Source organism: Pogona vitticeps, chromosome 1, assembly GCF_051106095.1.
Source record: "Pogona vitticeps strain Pit_001003342236 chromosome 1, PviZW2.1, whole genome shotgun sequence".
Classification (NCBI taxonomy): domain Eukaryota; kingdom Metazoa; phylum Chordata; class Lepidosauria; order Squamata; family Agamidae; genus Pogona; species Pogona vitticeps.
Genome location: NC_135783.1, coordinates 57807578 through 57830665, shown reverse-complemented (window position 1 = coordinate 57830665; position 23088 = coordinate 57807578). Strand labels below are relative to the sequence as shown.

The window sequence follows — 23088 nt, the reverse complement described above, 5'->3', positions numbered from 1 at the left end:
TAATTTTTTTCTAAGCTTTTTGTACTAAGCTTTAGATTCCTGCTCTTCTTGTTGTTAGGTGCCACTCTGTATTGACTCTTCAAATTTTGCTGTGATAGAAGCTGGATTGAAGTGTTGTCAAGGCAAATGCATAGTGAACAGCATCAGTCTGAAAGAGGGTGAAGATGATTTCCTTGAGAAAGCTAGGAAAATCAAGAAATATGGAGCATCTGTGGTGGTTATGGCCTTTGACGAAGTGGGTCAGGTGAGTATCATTTCCTGAACATGTCAGAGTTCGCTTTTATGAAGGTCTTGTATCATTTAGGAGTGAGTAGCCAGTGGGCATGGCTTGAAGGCCATTCCCCTCAGGGGTTATTTTGTGGTCCCTGCATCTCTGGATCCTTCCCATTTCTTACATAGAGCTGGATAAAAGTTATTGTTTGAGTCCAGAAAGTAACTTTTCCAAGCTCTGATCATAACATTTTGTTCCATCCATGTTCTAGAGCAATGGTTCCCAACCTTGGGTCCTCAGATGGACTAGAACTCCTAGAAATCCTGGCTAACACAACTAGTAGTGAAGGCTTCTGGAATTTTTATCTGATCTTTGGAGCAATGTGTATTAGTTATAAAGGGTGAAAACCCATATCAGAAATCCAGATAAGAAGAAGTCAATAACTCTTATCATGTATTAAAAACAACCCTTCTTTTTCCAGGCCACAGAAACAGAAGAAAAAATTTCAATCTGCACTAGAGCCTATGGCCTCTTGGTAAACAAAGTGGGCTTTAATCCAAATGATATCATTTTTGATCCCAACATTCTGACTATAGGTACTGGAATGGATGAACATAATTTGTATGCAATTAACTTTATCAATGCAACTAAAACCATAAAAGTAAGTCTATGGGTTTTATTTTTGTTGCTACCAGTGTTGGTGGGGTAGAAACTGAGTGCTGCATAATGTAAGCAATGACCTAAATAGAACAGAATAGTTCTCACTCTTTCATCAGCATCCAGTATTTTTTTAAAAAAAGAAGAATTATATAGTAGCTTAAAAATAGTCTCAACCACTAACAGTACTGTAAATATACTTATAGTGATTAAGGGAGACAGAATTCATAAAATATTGGTAGGTAGCCAAAAGGCTTTTGTTAAACTATGTGAAAGCTTGCCTCATTTAATTAGAATAAGTTCAATTACTGCCAGAATATTCAATTTCTACTTGGTTCTATAAATAAGATATTCTGTAGTCTAGCTACTCTGTTTATGATCAGAAGCCCACAAATACAAAGCCAAAATCCTGGAGGAAGGTATAATGTATGAAGTAGCCTTGAAATGGAATTGAAGCTGGGATCTCCAATATTTTTCTTTCTCCAGTGGACGATAGCTCATTGATGTAGGTGCCTGGCTATGGGGCCAGAAGTTGGGAGTTCAGTTCCCCAAGGTGCCTCCCTGAGAGGGGCTAGACTCAATGATCCACGGGGTCCCTGCCAGCTCTGCAGTTCTAAAATGATGATGATATAATCATGTTGTTGCCTCTGGCACCCATACAGTGATACAATTTCAGGTTGAGAGTTCATATCCAAGAAAAAGAAATGTGGCTACCTTATCTAACCAGTTCTGAAGAATTTGCAGATAGTTCTGGGTGAGGGGTGGCATGTTACAGAAATCAATCAATCAATCAAACAAGCAAACAAAAAACATAACCAGACAAACTAGTAAGCAAAACATGTACAATAAATAGACCTGAGAGTAGGATCAGCTGCGTTTTGAGACAAACACCTAAGAGCTTTTCTTCTCATTTCTACGTTATGCTTCAGGCTGCCAGTCTTTCTTGTCAGTGACCAGGCTGGTTTAACACAAAGTGGTTTGGCAGCTAGCTGTTCTCAGATCTTGAAAGGGTGATTTATTATTTCATTGATGGCTCATAGGCCTCTGGTAGAGAAATCTAGTTTAAAAAATATTCTCAGTTTGCTGGTATTCATCCTCTCGTTATCAGAAAACACTGCCTGGAGTCAAAATAAGTGGAGGCCTATCCAATCTGTCTTTTTCCTTCCGGGGAATGGAGGCTATTCGAGAAGCAATGCATGGAGTTTTCCTCTACCATGCAATTAAGGTAACAGAGGCAACTAGACAAAATGGCTTCTGACCAGAAGAAATATGTTGTCGTATTAATTGCTTTTCCTTTACTTCTGTATTGTCAGTGTGGAATGGACATGGGGATTGTGAACGCAGGGAATCTGCCTGTGTATGATGATATCCCTAAAGAGCTTTTGCAGTTTTGTGAAGATTTAATATGGAATAAAGATCCAGATGCAACAGAGAAGCTTTTGCGTTATGCTCAGGTAATTTTTACAGTTTTTTTAAAAAAAGATGTGAGCATTGACATTCATATTTTGATGTTCGAAAGCTTTAAAAAAATGAGCGTATCAGTTTGTCTTCCCTGGTGAGTGGCATGATTTGTTGATATGGAAGACTTGTAGATAAGTGGTAGAGCACCTGCTTTGTGTGCTGAAAGTCCTCAGATAAATCCATGGTGTCTTTAGGGAGGGATAGGATAGATTTCCTGCCCCAAATCCTGACAAGCAGTTGCCATCAGTGTCAACAATAGAGAATTAGATGGACAAGTCATCTTACCCAATATAAGGCATCTTCCTTTGTTCCTAACTTCTCAGGTCATAGATGTCAAAGGATTCTGGCTAATAACTTGTTGTGATTGCTATGTGCAGAACAACAGCCATGAAAGCAGCTGTAGCTGTTTGAAGGAGTGTCTGGCTGTTCAACCAGCATCTCTTCAAATAGGTATGTCTGCTTCATCATGCTCATTCCACATGATTCTTGCCTTTGAGGGCATCTGATACTACTGTATTGACCATGTTTGCACTGCATATGAAGTATGACTTTTGTGATGTATGAAGCTGCCTCTTTTAACAACCTGTAGTTGGGAATGAATTTTTTGGTCCTGTATAGTTGCTGCTCTACAGCTTTAGATACTTACGTTTTAATGATGTGCTTTATGGCTTCATAGCTGCTTGTCCTTACCAGCAGAGTTTGTGAGGTTAGTTGCTGCTCTTCTTAAATAAGCAAGAAATCCCCAGGATTCTGAATCCAGATGTCCCAGTACATGATCACCCCTTCTCTTTAGATGCTTGTAAGGTTTGGGGATTTTCCCCCATTAGATCTTGTTGGTGATGGAGAGACAAGAGAAAGATTTTGGAATCCTTTCCCCTAAAATATCAAAGTGGGCTGTTCTTTTTAAACTGATGAAATGTTCTGGTTTGGTAAAGCTTTTGATTAATTAGCAATCCATTATGTGACATCACAAACTATTGCCAATAAGAGCTGCACCAAAGCCAAACTAATTTGTTAGGTTCTTAAAATGAATTGCTGCTAGAGTGGGCAGGGATTAATTTAAATTAAATTTCCAGAAATAAAAATCAAAGGCTTCAACCCTCTCACCATTCCATTTTCTATTGATGAAGCACTTATGGTCTGATGCCTTGCCTTTTTTTAAAGAGCAAAGATCTTTTGAAAATAGTGAGCAGTTTTTTGTTTTCAAATACGTACAACAGCTGCCACGTAGGACATCAGTAGGGCCTGAGTACAGATGAGAAAGAATTGATGTGTTTGATTTTCATCTTGTATGCATTGGTAGAGACTGTGGTAGTGAGATGGTTACTTCTGATCCTGAACCCTCTAAAACAAAAGTGTATCAGCTTTAGTATCTTCCTGTACAATTTATGCAGTGAGTCAAACAAGGACTCAGGAGACTTGGGTTCGAGTCCCCTGTTCAGCCCTGGAGATGCCCTGGTTGACTTCAGGGTTGTCTCCTCGTTTACCTCGGAAGCGTGTTTGTGAGGCTGAAGTGGAGAATGGGCATGGTTATCCTGTTGCATACCTTATGAACCATTTTACTATTGTTGCTTTTTATTTAATATACCGTTTTTATTCCATTTTTATTGTTAGCCGTCCAGAGTAGACTTGTGTCTAGATGGGCGGGGTATAAATTTAATAAATAAATAAATATACATCCATTTAGTGATGCTTTTTTTCTGAATTTGAGGTAAGCAATACATATGAGAAATTCTGCTTAGTTATCACAGCAGAATATGGTATCACCCTATATACAGTATGGAGTGATGCATGGTGTACTATCTGTATCTTCAATTATGGATACCAGGAATTCTGCCAGGATTTTTTTTTCTTGAGGCATTTCTTTTATTTATTTTTCCTCAGTTTGGATCAGAATTAGCATATTTTCTATGTTGAAACATGGAGTAGTTTAAGATATACACACTCCAGTGGCTTTGGGGTTATATTGTGGAGTAGTTATCAGACCGTGTTCACCTGTCTCTATGTAAACTGAGAATGAAAGATTACCATAGGAGGGTTGATGTGGTGTGGGAACAAACTTAATTAGACATGATATTTATAGCATGACTGACTTTGGTGAGACATTCTTCATTCAAGATACGGCAATTTTTGTAGAGAAAGACCAAAGCCCATTTACTTATTTATACCTGCAGAAGGCAAACCGTGACACTTCCAGTGTGGCCTCACAGGCAGTTAATGAGTCCCTGCTTGGATTTTTGGGCATCTGTATACCTGCTGATGTTGCCAAGGAGGGACTTGTTAGCTGCCTAGCTTTCCAGCAAGAATGTGCTAGAAATTACTCAATTTGCCGTCTGCAGGTATAACTGAGCAATGGGATTTGGGCCAGAATCAGCAAATTAAAAAGAGTAAAGCCACAAAAGTAGGCTCTGTGATCTAATTTTACAGTATTATCTGTTCAGCCAGGCCAGGTCATTGTCAAACCAACTTGGTGCCTCTGCTGTCTGGGGATGTTGAGTGTATCTGGAGGGTGTCAGATTGGGGAAGGTCTTGTGACAAAAGACTGAACTTTTGAGAAGACTTTACCAACATATTTCTAAAAGGAAACGTAACAAATGCAAACAGATATTTTTATTTTTTTGTGCCTGATTTTCTTGTTAATGATCCTGACTCCACAAAAAACTAGCTTTCTAATTTTTAAACTCTCTGAATCTCAATGCAGACCCACGCTCAAGGAGGAAAGAAAATTGTGCAGACGGATGAATGGAGAAATAGCCCTGTAGAAGAAAGACTGGAATATGCCCTTGTCAAGGTAAATTTGTATTCATCTTCCCTTATCAGATCCAGAGTCTGTTCTCTTTAAAGCGTGGGTAGACAACTGTGATTATAGAGATTTTTCGACTGCAACTCGTATCATCCCTCAGCATTGACTATGTGCTTAGAGCAGATGCAATTTATAGACCAAAAATATCTGGAGGGCGACGGTTGCCCACCCCTGTTTCATATGGATTTCATTTTCTTGTCTAACAACATCACCAAACTTTGAACCACAGAAAAGGATTATTTAAAACTGGGTGGTTATAATTGTCTGTATTTTCTGATTAAAGATTCTGAGAATTTTGTAGGAGAGTGCCAGTTTAAATTTCGCAGACTCACACTGTTCTAAGATTGCTTATGGTGAATGGAGGCATACAGTAGAAATTGCAAAGATAAATGGCACTCATATTAAAGAATGAAAATGAGTGAATTTTAGCCATTTTTACATATGTATGTATGTCCGACAACATCAGAAATTACACAAGCTATCTCAGCAAGTCAAACAGTGGCTTGGCTCAGTCAGTGATGAAATGTATAAAATCCATGTCGCCTAAGATAAACTTGCAAGAATTCCTTGCAGATTTAGTGACTTCAGAACCTTTAATTCTGAGTACTCATCAAGCTGTTTTTGAAGCCAGTTCAGTTTACGGTTATGTTGTTTGCTGGTCAGTAGTTACTAGAATCTAGAAAATGACAGGCTGGTATAATGCAGGTCCATATATGGTAGACATCTCAAAGCAAGGCTGAAGCCAGGTGACCACATTCATTTTTGTTTATTCCCCACCCCCACCCCACTGCCGCCACCATTTACAGTACTGTGCTGAGAATATTTTAGGCTGTCAGGTAGGAGGGAGACTAGTGGTATTACCTAAAGGACCACCTGTGGGTGCTTAAACGTGCCTGAGAGTGGCCTGCCTTTTGAAATGAAGAACAGGGCCTTCTTGGTTGAGGTGCATTGTTTACTAATGCCCTTCCTCTGCTCCTTTTGTGAGACTCCTTATGAACACATGTATTTTACTTTTCTGCTGCTTTCAACTTGACTGGGTGCTGCTGTTGTACTTGCTTGGTGTTATTGCTTGTTGTATTTGTGGATGTATCTTTTCAAGTTTTAAGGTGACCGTATTTTCTGTTTGTGAGCAGTGTTGTGATTAAGCAACAGAAATATTTTACGTAATCAAATCTTGCAAACAAACCCCACTTTTCTTTTTTAATGTTCTTTTTTAAAGATATAGTATAAAATAATTCAATTATATAATGAACATGTCTGAATTAATCCTAAAGTTTCTATAATTGGTTATTTTGATGAAATCATGTCTGTGTGGTAAAAACTGACTGAAATGTGATCCTTCTGAAGCCTGGCTTGATTTATTGATGTATCTTTGTACAGTGGACCCTCTACTTACGGAATTAATCCGTATTGGAACAGTGGCTGCAAGTTGAAAAGTCTGTAGGTCGAATCTCCATTGACCTACAATGCATTGAAAACTGATTAATCCCATAACCAGCGGTTTTTATTCTATTTTTGTTCCATTTTGGTTTTTTTCTGGTCTGTAAGTCGATTCTCCGGCTGCAAGTCGACTCTAAATTTTGTGGCCAGAGAAGTCTGTAAGTCGAGCCGTCTGTAAGTCGAGGGTCCAGTGTAAAGCTAAAAAAATGGGCAGGGTCCAATTCACATCTATTTGCAACAACAATGTACAATATTTGTCTATGCATAGGACCAAGGAGGGCAGCTACATAGGGATGAGAGATAATGATGGTGCAGTGGGTTAGGATGTTGGATTGGGATGGACTGAAATACACTGTTTGCATTGTGAAACTGACAGGGTAGTCCTGGGTGAGTCATTTCCGTCTCAGCATAACCTACCTTGCAGGATGCTGTAACAGTAACTTAGGGAGATGGAAGGCTACATATTCTACCTTGAGCACCCTTATTCCCACATAAATAAAGCAATCCAAAATGTTTGGTTATGACCAGAGTCACCCTGAGGGCCCTCATCATTTGTATAAACCATCTCAGTCTGCTGAAGTACAGACACTTCACCTACATAGCTGATATATGTCAATTTGGCTGAAGCCACTGAGATACACCTACTAGCTAAAGGACAGCTTGCCAGGAAGTGAGACAATCTGGTTACAATAGACCTTGGGGGAGAGGGGAAGTATGTTTATTACACCTTCTTTTATCGAAAGCATGGAAGTTGAAGAGAGCTTGAGCAAGAAATCTGCTTCTGATTGTCCCAAAAAGTATCATGGCTGATGATGGCAAAAGGAGCCATCCTGCACATCTGTGATATAACTGAAGTGAGGTAGCTTCCATTGGTGTTATTGAAAAAGATGTAGTCCAGCCTTTCCCACCTTGGTCCCTTCAGGAACTATTAGATTATAGTTCCCATTACACTTAGGCAGCAGGGGCGATGCTAGCTTTGCATAATGGAAAATATGGTCTAGTATGTCTGGAGAACACCAGATGGAGTAAACTGGTTATAATCTACGTGAGAAATTTGCAGGAGTCTCTGTAGTGCTCATTCTTTTGTAGGTTCTCACTCATCTAACTCAAATATAAAAATGCTACACTTATTGCATACCCATACACAAACACTTAGGTACTAATGCTTTTGTTTGTGTTCAGGGCATTGAGAAATATGTGATTGAAGACACAGAGGAGGCTCGATTAAGTAAAGAAAAGTATCCCAGACCTTTGAATATAATTGAGGGGCCTCTAATGAATGGAATGAAAACAGTTGGTGATCTGTTTGGGGCTGGCAAGATGTTTCTTCCACAGGTAAAGCAAGTGGAGGTTCCTACTAATATGTCACAGATCTTGTTCCCTTACATTGTTACTTCCGCTGAACACATTTAGATCTGGCCATGGTTATGGACAGTCCCTTGGTTGAAAAGCAAAGCACAGTGGTCAGCTCGTTGTGAACATATCTGATATGTTCTGGATCATGTTTTCTCAGCTCCCAGAAACCTTCAGTTGTAATCCAACTGGACCATGTTTTCTCAGCTCCCAGAAACCTTCAGTTGTAATCCAAGAAATTAACTTTTCTGCATATTCCTTTCCATATATGATTTCCTCCTTTTCATGTGCTGTTTTAATTCTGGGCCTAAGTACAAATGCGAGCCACTGCTTTGTTTTCACCAAAGCACTTGCATATATCTCTGGTGCATCACGGCAGGGCCAACTTAGAGCAGATAGGTGCTGTGGGGGAATTCTACTTAATTGCTATTGAGATGGGATAGAGATGGATCTGTAGGCAGATCTTAGCAGGAAGGAGCCACCTGAATATTATACCACAGGGGAGTGTCTGTAGGCTAGTGGAGAATGGAAAAGATTGTATGGGTGACACTTAAGTGCTCTTCTAGCATCTGGTAATTTATTTGAAGCAAACATAGGAAGAGGAGGAGCATGCAGCTTCTCTGTCATCAGTTCTGCCGTCCTCATGAGGGGGGGGGGAACAACACCTTGAGACTGTTAAGTTTGGCTACGAATCTTGCAAATTGAGGCTCCTGTTTGCATGGATAGTATCTACCTATAGAGGGTGGGGGAAGGAAGGAGGAGCACATGCTTACTGAATGCCTGATAGTGCTACGGATCATGCAAGATTTTGTGTGTGGATAATGTTCTTCCATTGGATCTGGCCATTCAGGTGATCAAGTCCGCTCGAGTTATGAAGAAGGCAGTTGGTCATCTCATTCCTTTCATGGAAAAGGAAAGAGAGGAAATGCGTGTATTGTCCGGGAGCACAGAAGTGGAGGTGAGCTTGCATACTTGAAAGAATCTTCAATACAGTTGTTCTAGACTTTTATACAGTATTTTTCTATAGAGGAAGTATTAATGTAATGCCACAACATCAGCATTTGTGAACAGACAAATAGGTCCACTTTTTAAAGCTCTTAATTCCATAAATGTGCATTTGATGGTAACGTGCAGTGTCAGGCTTTTGACATGTTGCCATTGAAAGCAGATATATGGTAACAGTGTGCAGTGTTGCAAAGGAAATTGTAATCATGAGCTTGATAATGGATCCTTATGGACAGTCTTCTAATCATTCCATAGTATTTCACCATACTTTGCAGGTGTGTGTGTGTGTATGCACATGTACGTGTGTGCAGGACTACCTAGCATAGGATTAGCGATAATCTTTTCCTTCTGTAGATAGAGGCCAGTTTCCCTCCATATGATAGATTACCATGATGTGCTTCCAACATGAATTTGACCAAACTCCAGGAGGCAGTGGGAACACAGGAGGGCCTGGCGTGTTCTGGTCCATGGGGTCACGAAGAGTCGGACACGACTAAACAACTAAACAAACAACAACAATATGATAGACATGTCTTTGGAGCAACCCCTGACAGTCTCATTTCTTCCCATATCCCTTGTTTTATAAACAGGTTGTTTTTTAAAAAGTAACAAAGTAATAAATCCCTCAGTCTATTAAATCAAAGGAAGAGTTATGGTCACTGAAATCCACAAGCTTGTATAAAGATCCTAATTTGATGTTGAAAATTACTTATTTATTTGTTTATTTATTTATTTAATTTCTATGCCACCCAATCTACCCAGAGGTCTCTGGGCGGCTCACAACAATTAAAGTTCAATACAATAAAAAAATAAAATGATTAAAATACAATTAAAATACAATTAAAATAGCCATCATCAGGACCCACAGTTGATGTTATTTCAATTAAAAGCCTTCTGGAACAGGAAGGTTTTGACCTGGCGCCGAAATGTCATCAACGTCAGCGCCAGGCGAATCTCAGTCGGGAGGGCGTTCTATAGTCTGGGGGCAGCTGCCTAGAAGGCCCTTTGTCTACAAGCCGTCCCTCTTACCTCCTTGAGGGATGGCTCTTTCAAAAGGACCCCCTGGCTAGATCTTAACTGCCGTGTAGGCTCATATGGAAGGAGGCGGTCCTTCAAGTATCCAGGGCCCAAGCCGTTTAGGGCTTTATACGTCAAAACAAGCACTTTGAATTGGGCCCAGGCAGCAACTGGTAACCAATGTAAATTAAACAGAATCAGCTTGATGTGCTCTCTAGCGGCTCCACCACTCACCAGCCGCGCAGCTCAATTCTGGGCAAGTTGCAGTCGCCGGACCGTCTTCAAAGGCAGCCCCACGTAGAGCGCATTGCAATAATCTATATGAGATGTTACCAGTGCGTGTGTAACTGTCATGAGACTCCGCTCGTCCAGGTAGGGCCGCAGCTGGTTTAATTTAGCAGTTAAGGGTTAGTCAGGAGGGCAGTTATTTCAAAAACTGCTCTACAATTTTCAGAGAAAGATACCTATATTGATTTGGAGTGTGTGACTTGGCAGGTTAAGTCCAAAACCTGGATTAAACAAAACCCCATGGTGTAGTGATTAAACTGCTGAACTGCAGTCAAATCGTCTTCTCATCATCTGCGTCTGATCCCAATGGGTTCAGGTAGCCAGCTCAAAGTTGACTCACCTTCCATTCTCTGACGTCAGTAAAATAAGTCCCAACTCACTGGGGGCAAAATTGTTACTTGCACAATTATGTTGTAAACTGCTCAGAGAATGCTTTAGCACAATGGGGCAGTATATAGTACGATGAAACAGTGACAACCTTGAGCCTTACCTATAGCACAGCTGCTTTTGCTTTGGAGTGACAGAATTGTGTTTTTTTCCTTGAGTTTGATTTTCAAGAGAAAATAGCATATGACAGCAACATGTGGATCCTTTCCAGGACTGAATAGCCCTTGTTTTATATACCATATGTATGTATCATTGGGAAGCATGTGTCATTAGATAGGAGAGAACCAGAACATCTAGGCTTAAGTAGAATTTGTTCTTATCTAACAAGTGTGAAAATTAAATAACAGCAGTTTTTGTAGATCAAATTACTGTGAATGCTGGGCTGGATCTTGGAACATATTGAGACTTTTATGCTGTTTTTGGTGTTTCTGAGAAGACTGAAATGAGTAAATTGGGAAAAACTGTGGGAAACATTTAAAACAATCAAGTCCTAGCATAAGAATTGTTGTTGGGTTTTTTTTTATCTGAAAAAAACATTGTTGAAAGCAGGAATCTATCTATGAATGTGTGCAGAGTTAGGCCAGTCTAGTTTTACTGCTTGCTGATACATAGCTGTGAGGTGCAGTTTATTCCTCTGGAAATTGTGTTTGCCAGTTAACAAGGGTAGAGAGAGCGAGAGTGAGATAGAGAATTCTGTTTAAAAAGTATGTTAACAGTAAGACTGCAGTGTCTTGCCCTGCCTTAAAATAAGGCACTTATCTGATGTCTTGGATTCTTTCTGGAGAGCCGTTACCTCCAGAGCATTAACCATCATGCGACAATGTCAGCAAATACAAAACGCTGGTTATTTTTCGGAACAAATGGCTGTGCCTTTAGGCCTGCACCAGGATTAGAAAGGAAAGCAGTTTGGTTCTGTTCCTCGTGTAAGAGTGCTCCAAGACATTTAATGCTTGAAATCCTCTTGTTTTTCCGTAGAAGACCTCTTTAAAACCCAATATTGTACATGTTCTAGTCCACATGGCAGGGTTCTCTGGGGTCAGGTGTGTTTTCTTCCCCTTCACTGCTTCTCATTCCTGTTTGTCTCATTCCCTCACCAATCAAGTTAACAATCTCTGCTCAGCCTTTCCATTGTGTGTGTTACTTTCTTTCAGCTTGACTTAAATGAATGTGCCTTTTTGCCCCAGTTGTGAAAGCTTTTCGACATTCATAAATATAATGAAGAATGATACTGGACGGCATAGTTCACTTAGCACACTCTTTGAATCACGACATTTTAGGGAGACAGGACAGATTAGTCATTAGACCAAATGCAATCATTTTCATGCATCAAGGTTTTTTTTAAAATGAAAGCATCATTGTCTGTTAAAGGAAGTTTTGGGCTGAAATTGTATGCCATGATTACAGGGCTGTTGGTTTCAATCCATGCGTGAGCCAGTTATGAATAAAACTGGGAGCCAGAAACGCTGATTTAAAAAATGCCTTGCAGGAGGTTAGGCAGTGGAAAGAGCTGTCCAGCATGCCCAGTTCAAAACTGATGTCCCTGCCTCTTGCTTTCTGCATGACTGGGGCAGATAATCGTCTTAAACGTGAGGGGATGCCACCATCGCGTGTCACTTTGAGCCCCTCTGTGCCAGGGCCCTGGGGGCCTTTAAGGTCCATGGATTTGTTTGAAAATTCCAAATAGGCCATAGGTGCAACTTACAAAATGGGTTACATATGTGTGACCACCCACAAAATTTGGACATGGTGGACACATGAAAGACCAAGGGAAAAGGAAAAGGCCAACATCTTCTTGCGTAGTTATGTCAGTGTTAAAGTTAATGACAACTTTTGGAGGTGAGTTGCCACAATCATTGTGGCATGCTAAGAAATTATGTGTTTCACCCTAAATCATGCAGTTATGGTTACAGCTTAGGCTGCTGTGGATTGAGTGTAACAATCCAGTTCTCTAGACAAAGAAACACAGGCTATATGTGTACCCACACCTCTCCATTTGGCCTTTGTTTGAAACATACGTTTCTGCTTGGTGGGGGAGGGAAGGGTGACACAGAAAACCGGAGTCCTCTGTCTGAGAATTGGGGTGATAATTTAGTAAATTCACTAGGTTTTGCCAATTGGGATCAGATTAAAGCTGAAATAGTATTACCTAGTAGTTGAAGTCCTGCTCTGCTGATGTTGAGAGTCCATGTGTCTTCTTGTTGGGACAAGTTGTCGTATTCCCAAGGATCCTTAATCAGGCTTGGCAGTGGAGAGCTTAAAGCAAGAAGAGACCTAGCTCCCCCTCAAGCTTTCTTGCTAGATTTTAAAGCCTCACAATCTCTTAAACAAAAGTTCTAAAATGGAGACTTCCATGCTGGTCCTTAAAAGGATGTTAGTGTCTCCATCCTGGTACACTATTGCTATTTTGACACACATTAGCTACCAGGGTTCCTCCCCAAGGACTTGCCACCACTGGCTACCCCACCAATATTCTTCCTTGCTATGCTATGGTTTCCCACTTGCACTCTCTGTGAAAGGGGGAGGTGAGCAAACAAAGGGTATTTCTGTTTTGACTGGTGGAATTAGGAACAGTGAGTTTCATGGCCATTGTGGCATGACTCTAATAAGTGTGCCACGTTGGGGGATGCTGCATTCTACCAACCCAGCTCCATGCCCTTCATCTGCTTTAGTTTCTTTTGCCTTTTCCTTCTTGTGCTCATGCTGCAGTTTCACTGAATTCTATACTGTATCTGTCTCACAGGGACTTTTTTCCTAGTTCTAGAAAGGTTTTGTGTTAAGGGCTTCTGGGTACCTCCCCTCCTAGAATTAGCTGACTTAAGGGGACAGTATATGCATATATAGAAATATAACTCTGCTGCTTGATTCATGCAACTTTAAACAGCTAAACATAACAGCTGTTGCAACAAGCTGTTATACATAAAGTTCAAATTGCTCAGATGTGAAATACTCATAAATCATAAAAATTATCTTAATTCTTGCAGGACCCTTATCATGGCACTGTTGTGATAGCTACTGTGAAAGGAGATGTGCATGATATTGGCAAGAACATTGTAGGAGTTGTCCTGGGCTGCAATAATTTCAGGTAATGAGGCTTGTGTGGCAGTTCTGCCCAATTTTAAGCTTCTGTATATAAACGTATTTGTAACTATTTCAGATTTGTATATAAACAGGTATGGGTACCTGGGTTGTGGATAGTCTTGGGTGCAGTATGGAGGTGACCAGTGGTTGGGTACTTGAATGTGGATTGAAGTAGTCTGGGGGTCTGATTAAAGTTGAGATATATTACTGTTTAGGGATAAAGATCAGAAAAGAGAGATGAGATAGCAAAGGTTAGAACTTGCTTGAGAGTTAGTGGTAGTCTGTGGAAGAGTTTATGAAGAGAAGTCTGTCTATAGTGGTTAAAGAGTGTGTGTGTAAGGAAGACTGTAATATAATTATTTTGAACTTTACTGAAGAAATATACAGTATTTAGATCTAAACATTTAACATTTATGTCCAAGAAGCCACCTTTCCTTTCCTATGTATTATCCCTAAATTAAATCTTGTTTGATTGTTTAAACCAATATGTCCTCATTATTTGTTTTATGCATAACTAAAAATGAAGAATCCAGACTGCTACCTAATGAAAATATACTCTCATTGTCTGAAGCTGCACTTTACAAATAGGAACACAGTTTTTTACAGAGATTAAGAAACCCTTTCACAGAACACCTGAATTATCTAAAACAGGGGTCTCCAAACGTCTGAGCATGAGGGCCACATCATATGTTTTCAATGTTTTTGAGAGCAGAAGGAATGTGCGTGCCTGCCTGCCTGCACCCCCTTGTGTGCATGGACGCATGCACGCCCCCCCTGCGTGCGTGCACAGGCTGAAGGGAATGAGCCAGATAAAATGGCAAGGATGTGACCCACGGGCCACAGTTTGGAGACCCCTGTTCTACAACATCAGCTATAGGCAAATGAGGCTTTGTTGGCATAGTATAAAAAGAACAAAGCACTTGGAAGGGAGGTTTGGAGGTAGTTGTTTTGGCAGTTTAATGCCTTCCTTGATGGCAATAAGGAATAGGAGGATTTTAGGGATTCAGTATTGTTAAAAAGGTGCCTGAATGGTGACTGAACTGCCACAGGAGTGTGTAACACAGCTACCATGAAAATACTTGGACAGAACACTGTCTTTTGGGGCTGAAACTTTTTGTGCCCTTATGTTACCCTTCATCTTTATATTATGGGATTTGGAGGAGTTTGGTTAAGGTGCTGGTTTTCTATGAGCTAGCTTTACTGGAGAAATAACAAATAATACCCCTAAACAGGTGTTCAGCTTTCTGTTTCAAGTAAGAATGCAAAGAGAAAGACATTCTACCCTCAGCTCCTCATTATCACCTCTGTCATTTTCATCACAGGGAGAGCAACAGTTCAAAGAAAAGAGCCTCTTTTACATGTGGAGCTTCTCCATGTATAGGGGAACCCTGAAAAATCCTCTATGTTTTGCAAAGACTCTCCCCTTCACTCTGTTACTCTCCACACATGGAGAACAACAACAGAGGAGGTGGGAGTTTGTCTCTACTTTAGAGTTATCTGTTAACTGAATGGGGCTTAGCCATTTGGCAGGTTGGCAACGGAATAGTGTGGGAAGACCCAGTTTCTGGCTGTTTAGCTCTCTGGGAGGATTAAAGATCTTGTACTGTTCCTTTTGACCTTCCAGCACAATAAGAGATCCACCTAATGTGTTGCAGCAGAGTTGCTTTTAACTGAGCTTCCATGCATGATAATGAGCAAACTACTATTTCCATCCCTCCCAGGGTTATTGATTTGGGAGTCATGACACCATGTGACAAGATACTCAGAACTGCTCTCGAAAACAAAGCAGGTATCAGAATGTTTCATCTGCATTCCTTGCTTTAAACAAAATATGTATTATGATGCTGAAGTCACATCTTTGAAGGATTGTTCTCATTGACCTCAAGAAAATGTAGAATTCTCAGCAACAGATCTTTGGGTTTTTAAAAAATTGGACCAGAATTTTGTTGACTAGAACAATGGTAGAAGGACAATTGCACATCCCCCCCCCAAAAAAAAACACAGACTCTCCTTCCTGTGGCTGATTGTGAAATTAGATGCATGAATGATTGGATGACCCATGTGCCTGAAAGATAGCATGCTTGAGAGGAAAATCCACTGTGCCTTGGCATGGATTGTTTTTGTTAAGGTGTTATTTAAATGCCTTAGGACTTGTCAGGAGAGCAGAGGTATGTTGAGTTTGAATTGAGGATAACGAATGTTGCTATGGATAATAAATACTAGAGATACTAGGTTGAGTCTGAATAATGAGTGTTGCTTTGGATAATAAAAGTTGGTATATGTGTTGGGTTTTTTCTCCCCTTAATGTTGGGATATACAGCATCAATTTATATGCAGCAGTATTTGGTGAATCTTCAATCTACAGTTGTGTTTTCTTTACTGAAAATATTTATATACCATCCTTTCCAAATGTTTCCATGGTAGTTTATAAAAGGGAGATCAGAACCAAAATAAGGTAAAGTATAGCACATTTAAAAATACATTAAAAAGTGAGATAATAAAAATGACCTTGCCTCTCACAGAAGTAGCAGCTGTGTTGCTATGAGGGAGACATCTTGCATCTTACATGTCAATGCACATTTCGGAGGGGAATACGATGCCTAGAACGATATCCATACTGGTGTTTGTGCAAACACCTATATCTGCTTGCTGCAACATGACAGATTATGTGAGCTATAGGGCAACATCTCTGCAGCACATCAGTTTGAGAGAAAGCTGGTTTAACTCAAGGCCCCAGGCACAGCTGGCTGAATGTTTTTGTTCTACTGCCTGAAATGCCACATGGAATTTTGAAGATGGAAATATTTATCTGTATTATATCTATATTTAATAGATATCATTGGCCTGTCTGGTCTCATTACGCCTTCCTTGGATGAGATGATTTTTGTTGCCAAGGAAATGGAGAGATTAGAAATAAAGATCCCTTTGCTTATTGGAGGAGCAACTACGTCCAAGTAAGTTAATTCTTCTTTGCTGTGTCCAAGGGAGAAGTAGATCTAAATACAGAAGATGTTGTGCACCATGGGGAACATAAATACATGGTGTGCAGTATGATTTTTTTTAAAATGCTATTACTGAAATCAGTATTATTTATTCGTTACTGTATGTATCCACTAAGGACGTAAAGTGGTTAAGGCAATATATAATTGGTTACAAGTCCACAAAACGTCTTAAATTCTGTGCCTAAGTTCAACAGGAATCCATAGGCACCATATGGTGTAAAACCTGTAGAAACTGATTCTATTAAGCAAGATATGTGTACTACTTAATAAGTAAATGTGACATATATCATAATAATTTTCTTACAATATTTTCTGGATAAACTAAGAAATGTAAAGATCCTTTTAAAAGAAGTGTATGTAGCATGTGGCAGATAGAGGGGATTTATCCATCCCTATCTGATAAGTCTATATTTGCTATGTTGAAATGAAGGTGTTTTTAAATATATTGCTAATAGGTAAAACTATGAATTTTAAAATAGTTGTAAATGTGCAAGTCAAAATATGTGTCATCACTGTAAAAATAAATTTTGTTGTTGGTGGAGAAAAGTTGTGGTTAAATGTGAATTACAATTTAATTTGAAATTTGTCTCTGAGGAAAATGCCTTACAATTTCCTCCCAGTTACGTTGCAGTCTGGCCAGGCAGCTCATTTGCTTCTGAAAATCATGGTGGAATTTTTTTGCCATCTTGCATTCAGATTTATCTCTGCAGTCATGAAAATGAAATCACAGGGTTTTTTTTTAAAAAGCTGGCATAGCCAGGATTCTGAGAAAACATGATAGGCTGCCAGAAAGGAGACATGCAGATCAATACGTAGCTTAGCTCTGCTTTTTATCCCAGCTTAAGGGAACACATTTATGATGCCAAAAATAAGAAGAAAAAGACTGTCAGAAGACATCCTTAGAAGGTGACAGCTGTAGATACTGTAGCTGTAGCATAGTAATGCATAGTTTTTCTTTCCCACTGTTTATTGTATCACTAGCTCATGTGCTGCAGGGAAGGTGATGTTTAGAATAAGACCTGAACTGGCAGTGCCGTTACATACAACTAGAGATGTGGAGAGTTTATGCTGAATTACTCATTAACAGTGAGACACAAGGTATCTCAATATGATGAAACAGCTTGTTGAGAAACTTGCTGACCCTTAAAAGATCTGTTTCATTCAGCATGAGAATGAGATAAGGGACCTTTTTTCCCTTTGAAATTTCTGCAGTTTGCACAAAATATCTTTATACAAAGCTAGTGTGTTTTCACTTTGTGAAGTCAAGCATAAGTATATGACAAGCATCGTTGATGGATAAGGAAGATACATATATTTCACCAGATGCTTTTGATTTTTAAAAGTCCATGCAACAAAGAAGCAATCATTTGTAGTGTTTTGAAATTTGTACAGTTTGCATGAAGTAAGAACCTCCATTGATACGGGCAGAAAAAAAAATCTCAGTGTTTTGCAGTTGAGGAGAAAAATGTGGTTTCTTGCTCTGGCACACAAGAATGGGATGAACCGATATTTACCTCTTAAGGCCCAAATATGCAAAAAAAAAAAAAAAAAAAAAAAAAAGGAAGTTCTTTGGTACAAATACCAGTTTCACCTGCAGCACATACTTCTTAAAAAAGGAGTTCAAAGTCAACTTTTAAAGTGCTCCATCAAAAGTGAAAAATTAATATACAGTATTTGCTAATTTTCAGGAATAAGGGATAGATAAATAGCAAGAGAGACAGGAGGACCTGAGAGAACATACTTTCTTGAATCCTGACATATAGTTATGTGACTCCTTGGAAACCATAGGGCATTTGCAGTATTGCAAATTAGTGTGGAATTTGTTGCTGTGCACCTTTATGATTCGCAGATGGACTAAAATGTCCATGAAAAGGAAAATGAGCACACAGAATTGTATGTAATTTATTTTATGGCTTTCCTGCTGGTGCATAAATTTTTTTTTGTACATAAGCTACTTGATGACATGGCAATTTGTTCTATATTATTCTTTTCCTCTATTTTCTTTTTTGCCATTTCAGAACTCATACAGCTGTAAAAATTGCTCCTCAATACAGTGCACCTGTTATTCATGTTCTAGATGCCTCCAAGTCTGTGGTGGTGGTAAGTTGGGGAAAATATTACCAATCAAACCGTTAGACTAAGTCCATCGTTAGTTTACTCAATTCAGCATCCTTGTCCAATCAACCCAATTAATATGCTTCAGGACTTTTAGCAACATTGTGGATTAATAAATGAGACATTTATCTTTATCATCATTTTAGTGCATGAGGCAGAGGTTTTAGGTGGAAGTCTAAGCTTTCTTATATAGCCTATTTAAGGAGGGTGAAGGAATCCCGTCTGTAAATATATGCATTCCTTCATTTATTTAAAAAATGGTTGCTGCTTGTTCCCCCAGCGAAAAGGGATTGCTCAAAGCCTATATTAAAAATGAGGAATTACAATGATCATTTAAAAAAACATGTGCAGGAACTAACAATGGGTTTTCCTCTTAACTGTGCTGTGTTCATTGGGTGTGAATTATTATCAATAATAATAATCATAATCTTAGAACTGCAGAGCTGGAAGGAGCCCTATGGATCACCAAGTCCAGTTCCTGTCAAGGGGGCAGAATGGGGAATTGAACTCTAACCTCTGGCTCTGCGACCAGATGCCTAAACTACTGTTATCCAGCAGTTCATCATCATCATCTTAAAACTGCAGAGCTCGAAGGGACCCTATGGATCATTGAGTCAAGGAGGCATAGTGAGGAATTGAACTCCCAGCCCCTGGCTCCGCAGCCAGATGCCTAAATCATCTATGAGTCCTTGTTTAGTCCCAACTGTGAAAGGCTAAAATGTTGTTGTTGTTGTTGTTGTTGTTGTTCATCAATGTCTTAGTGCTTTATTATTATGCAGTCATTATGCCTGTTTCTCTGGAATGGAACATGGACTCCAGTCCTTCCTGGAGGAAACAACTCAGAAGGTGGCCCTGGGGGATTTCTCCGGGGTCCTTCCAGATTATGTTTAATCTCTTACATTATTTAACATCTTCATGAAACATCTGGGAGAGGCTGTGCAGAGTTTGAGGGTTCGGTGTCAGCAATATGCCACAGACACCCAACTCTGCCTCTCTTGCCATCTAAATCCAAGAAAGTTCTTTCAGCTCTAGCTCTGTGCCTGGCATTGGTGATGAACTGGATGAGGGCGAATTAACTGAAACATAATCCAGACAGGACAGACATGGTACTGGTCAGTCAAAAGGCAGATCAAGGAATAGGGATGAAGTCTGTGCTGGATAGGGTTATGCTCCCTCTTAAAACTCAGGTGTGCAGCTTGGAGGTGCTTTTGGATTCATCTCTGAGCCTGGATGCCCAGGTTTTGGCATCGGCCAGAAGTGCTTTTGCACACTTCAAACTAGTGTAGCAGCTGTGTTTGTTCTTAGAGAGATCAGATCTGGCCACGGTGACATATGCCTTAGTTACATCCCGGCAGGATTATTGTAACACACTCTATGTGGGGCTATCTCTGGAAAGTGTCCAGAGCCTTTGGTGGGTCCAAAATATGGTAACTGGATTGCTGTTTGGGGCTAGTTACAGGGATCACATAACACCCCCCCCCCCCAATTACAGCAGCTCCAGTAGCTGCCAATCCGTTCCTGGGCAAAGTGCTGGTTCTAACCTGTAAAGCCCTAAATAGCTTGGGCATAAACTATATCAGGGTCTGTGTCTGTCCTGCTCGGGTGTTAAGATCAGCAGGAGAGGCTATTCCTTGGTCTCACTACCTTTACAGGTGTGTTTGGTGGGTACATGGGAGAGGGCCTTCTCTGTGGCTGCTTCCAGGCTTTGGAACCTTCCCACTGGAGGCCAGACTGGCCCCATCTTTGCTATCCTTCTGCAAGCGATTGAAGACCTTTCTCTTCAGGCAGACTTTCCCTCAGTGATTGGCTGCCTGAGTGGGTTTTTTTAATGGACTTCTGTGCCTTACTGTTTTGAATGTGTTGTTGGAATTTCTTTTGTTTATCATTTTTTGAGTGATACTTGTTTTCTCCTTTTCAGTGTGTATATACTTATTGCTTTTAGCTTAAAATGTTGTCTTTCAATGATGTAAGCTGCTTTGAGTCCTTTTACAGGAAAAAGATGGGGTAAATTTTTATAACTAACTAATAAATAAATAAATTTTATCCAGCTTATTTAAAATCTGCACAGTGTGATATCGGTAACTGAAAGAGAACAGGTGTTATTTTCTGGAACTGCACTCATCTGGATAACTCTTGCCTATAATCGTTGATGTGAAAAAAATATCCCAAGACACCCTTGAGCTATATTAACTGCTAATCTTTTATCAATAGTATAAAATATCTCTTAATTTTTTGCTAATGGTATATTAGTGTATATTAATTGCACATCAAAATGTGTTAATTTAGCTGTGAAATGGAAACTATTATGAAAATTATCTTAGTTTGTAAAGACATCTGTGTGTCATACTAAGCATTTCTGTTTGAGGTGATGCTTAAGGCAGTTATGAGCTTAATTAAATTTGACTAGAACAGTTTCTTTAATGAATAATGGAACTTTCAGATATGACTTGTTCAGCTCATGCCTTTTCAGATTGTTATCTTGTACAGATGAGAAGTGCAAGTCCACTGAGTCATGTCACCCAGAATTAAAATGGCTTCTACTATTCCTGTATATTGTAAATAATAATGTTGTGACATCAAGTCATTTCCATCTTATGGTGACACTCATTGCATTTTCTCAGTATAAAGTAATCAGAAGTGATTTGCCAGTTCCTCCTCCTGGTGGTGTTCTGGGACTGTGCAGCTTGCTTAAGGGCACAGAGGTGGCAGGGCACATAACTCCATCAGTTACACTGCTCCAGGTGATCTTGGCTATTCAGCAGACATACTGGGAGTTCAAACTCTTGGCTGATGGCTCTGCAGTGAGGTTAACCAACCAGCCATTTATTCCTCTGTTCATTACACCAGCTTTTCAGTTTGTGCTGTACATGATGTAAAAGTAAATACAGATGCTTCTTCCTTCAACAATTAACTAAAGTTTCTTACATGAATGAAACTGAGAAATCTAAAGCCTTCAGCACTTTTGAAAGTGACAACAGGACCCCACTTAACCATATATAAATTTTTAAACTAGCTAGCCAATCTAGTGGCATGTTTTCTGCCTTTAATTACTGTAGTTTTTAGAGGAAAACTTGAAGAAAAACCATTCCCTATCCCTTCTTCTCATTCCAAGCCAAATATCATTACTTATTTGCTGAAATCCTGTTGCTAAGTGTAGTACATTGCACTAGAACAGGCTCATTGAATCATTGGGGATTTGGTTAGTCACCACCTCTGTATGTTTCATTGATTTGAATGGACCTACTCTAGTTCTGACTTACTACATTAAAGGAAGTAGCAACTAGAGCAGGCCCATTGAAATCAATGGAACATACAGAGGAGTTGACTGACCAAATTCCCAGTCGATCTACCGTTATTGCAACTTGCTAAGCAACAGGATTTCAGCCATTATCTGTTCATCTCTGAAATTTGCATGTGAAGTGTTCAATAATCTACTTTGGGGTTGAATAATCTTTGTAGAAAAAGATGGAGAGATACCATATTGAGAAACATTAGTCTCCCCAACAATATAGTTTAATCTTTAATGTTTTTTAAAAAGTTACTACAAGTATTCTTACAGAGTTTATGACTTCCTGGGATAATTTAAGTACTTAACAAAAAGAAGTGGAAGATATTAGATTGCATGCATCAACCTCAAGTTTAATTGCCATTCTGTGTTTGTTGCAGTGCTCTCAGCTTTTAGATGATAATTTAAGGGATGATTTCATTGAAGAAATACAAGAGGAGTATGAGGACATTAGACAGGACCATTATGACTCTCTCAAGGTAAATAGAACTAAGCCAAGTGTATTTATTGATCATTTATTGTTACTAGCGCTATTGTCATGCATACTTATTAAACCAGCTGACAGAGCTATGTATTGAAAACTCAACCTTGGTGTGTTTTTCCACACAGGAAAGGAGGTATTTGTCACTAGAGCAAGCAAGGAGGAAGGCTTTCTTTTATGATTGGATGGCTGACTCTAAACCAGGTTTGTATGTATTTTAATAATTGATTTTGTGCGTTTTTGAGTCACAGATGTATTTCCAGATGTTTTCATTAATTTTACATAGTTTTCTTCCAGTTTCCTAACTATTGTGGTATACAGTAAAACACATATAGGTGGGCATTGCTTTGCATAGCAACAGGGATGATGTTAGCAGTGGCATATTACTGTTGACTGAAGGCTCTTTTTTGGTGATTTTGGGGGTGTTTGGAACTTTGTTGCACTGTGTAAGCGTTTCATGCACTCCAAAATTGCCTCTAATCAGCAGTGTTTTCCTCCTGCTGC

General features: G+C 39.5%; 1 protein-coding gene across 3 annotated transcripts in view; it reads left to right on the top strand.

Moving 5' to 3' along the window:
• Positions 1–23088, top strand: part of MTR (5-methyltetrahydrofolate-homocysteine methyltransferase) — an 86444-nt gene that overhangs the window by 45061 nt on the left and 18295 nt on the right. For 2 of the 3 annotated variants that reach the window (XM_020787259.3, XM_020787268.3), the window contains exons 15-27: positions 59–244; positions 693–872; positions 1977–2093; positions 2182–2322; positions 5031–5120; positions 7755–7907; positions 8776–8883; positions 13604–13704; positions 15422–15489; positions 16534–16654; positions 18721–18802; positions 22484–22582; positions 22713–22788. In XM_020787259.3, the coding sequence (XP_020642918.3) occupies positions 59–244; positions 693–872; positions 1977–2093; positions 2182–2322; positions 5031–5120; positions 7755–7907; positions 8776–8883; positions 13604–13704; positions 15422–15489; positions 16534–16654; positions 18721–18802; positions 22484–22582; positions 22713–22788 (1522 nt within the window). Of the gene's footprint in view, positions 1–58; positions 245–692; positions 873–1976; positions 2094–2181; positions 2323–5030; positions 5121–7754; positions 7908–8775; positions 8884–13603; positions 13705–15421; positions 15490–16533; positions 16655–18720; positions 18803–22483; positions 22583–22712; positions 22789–23088 lie in introns of those variants that run through there. The other variant, XM_072993198.2, reaches the window with a different exon arrangement.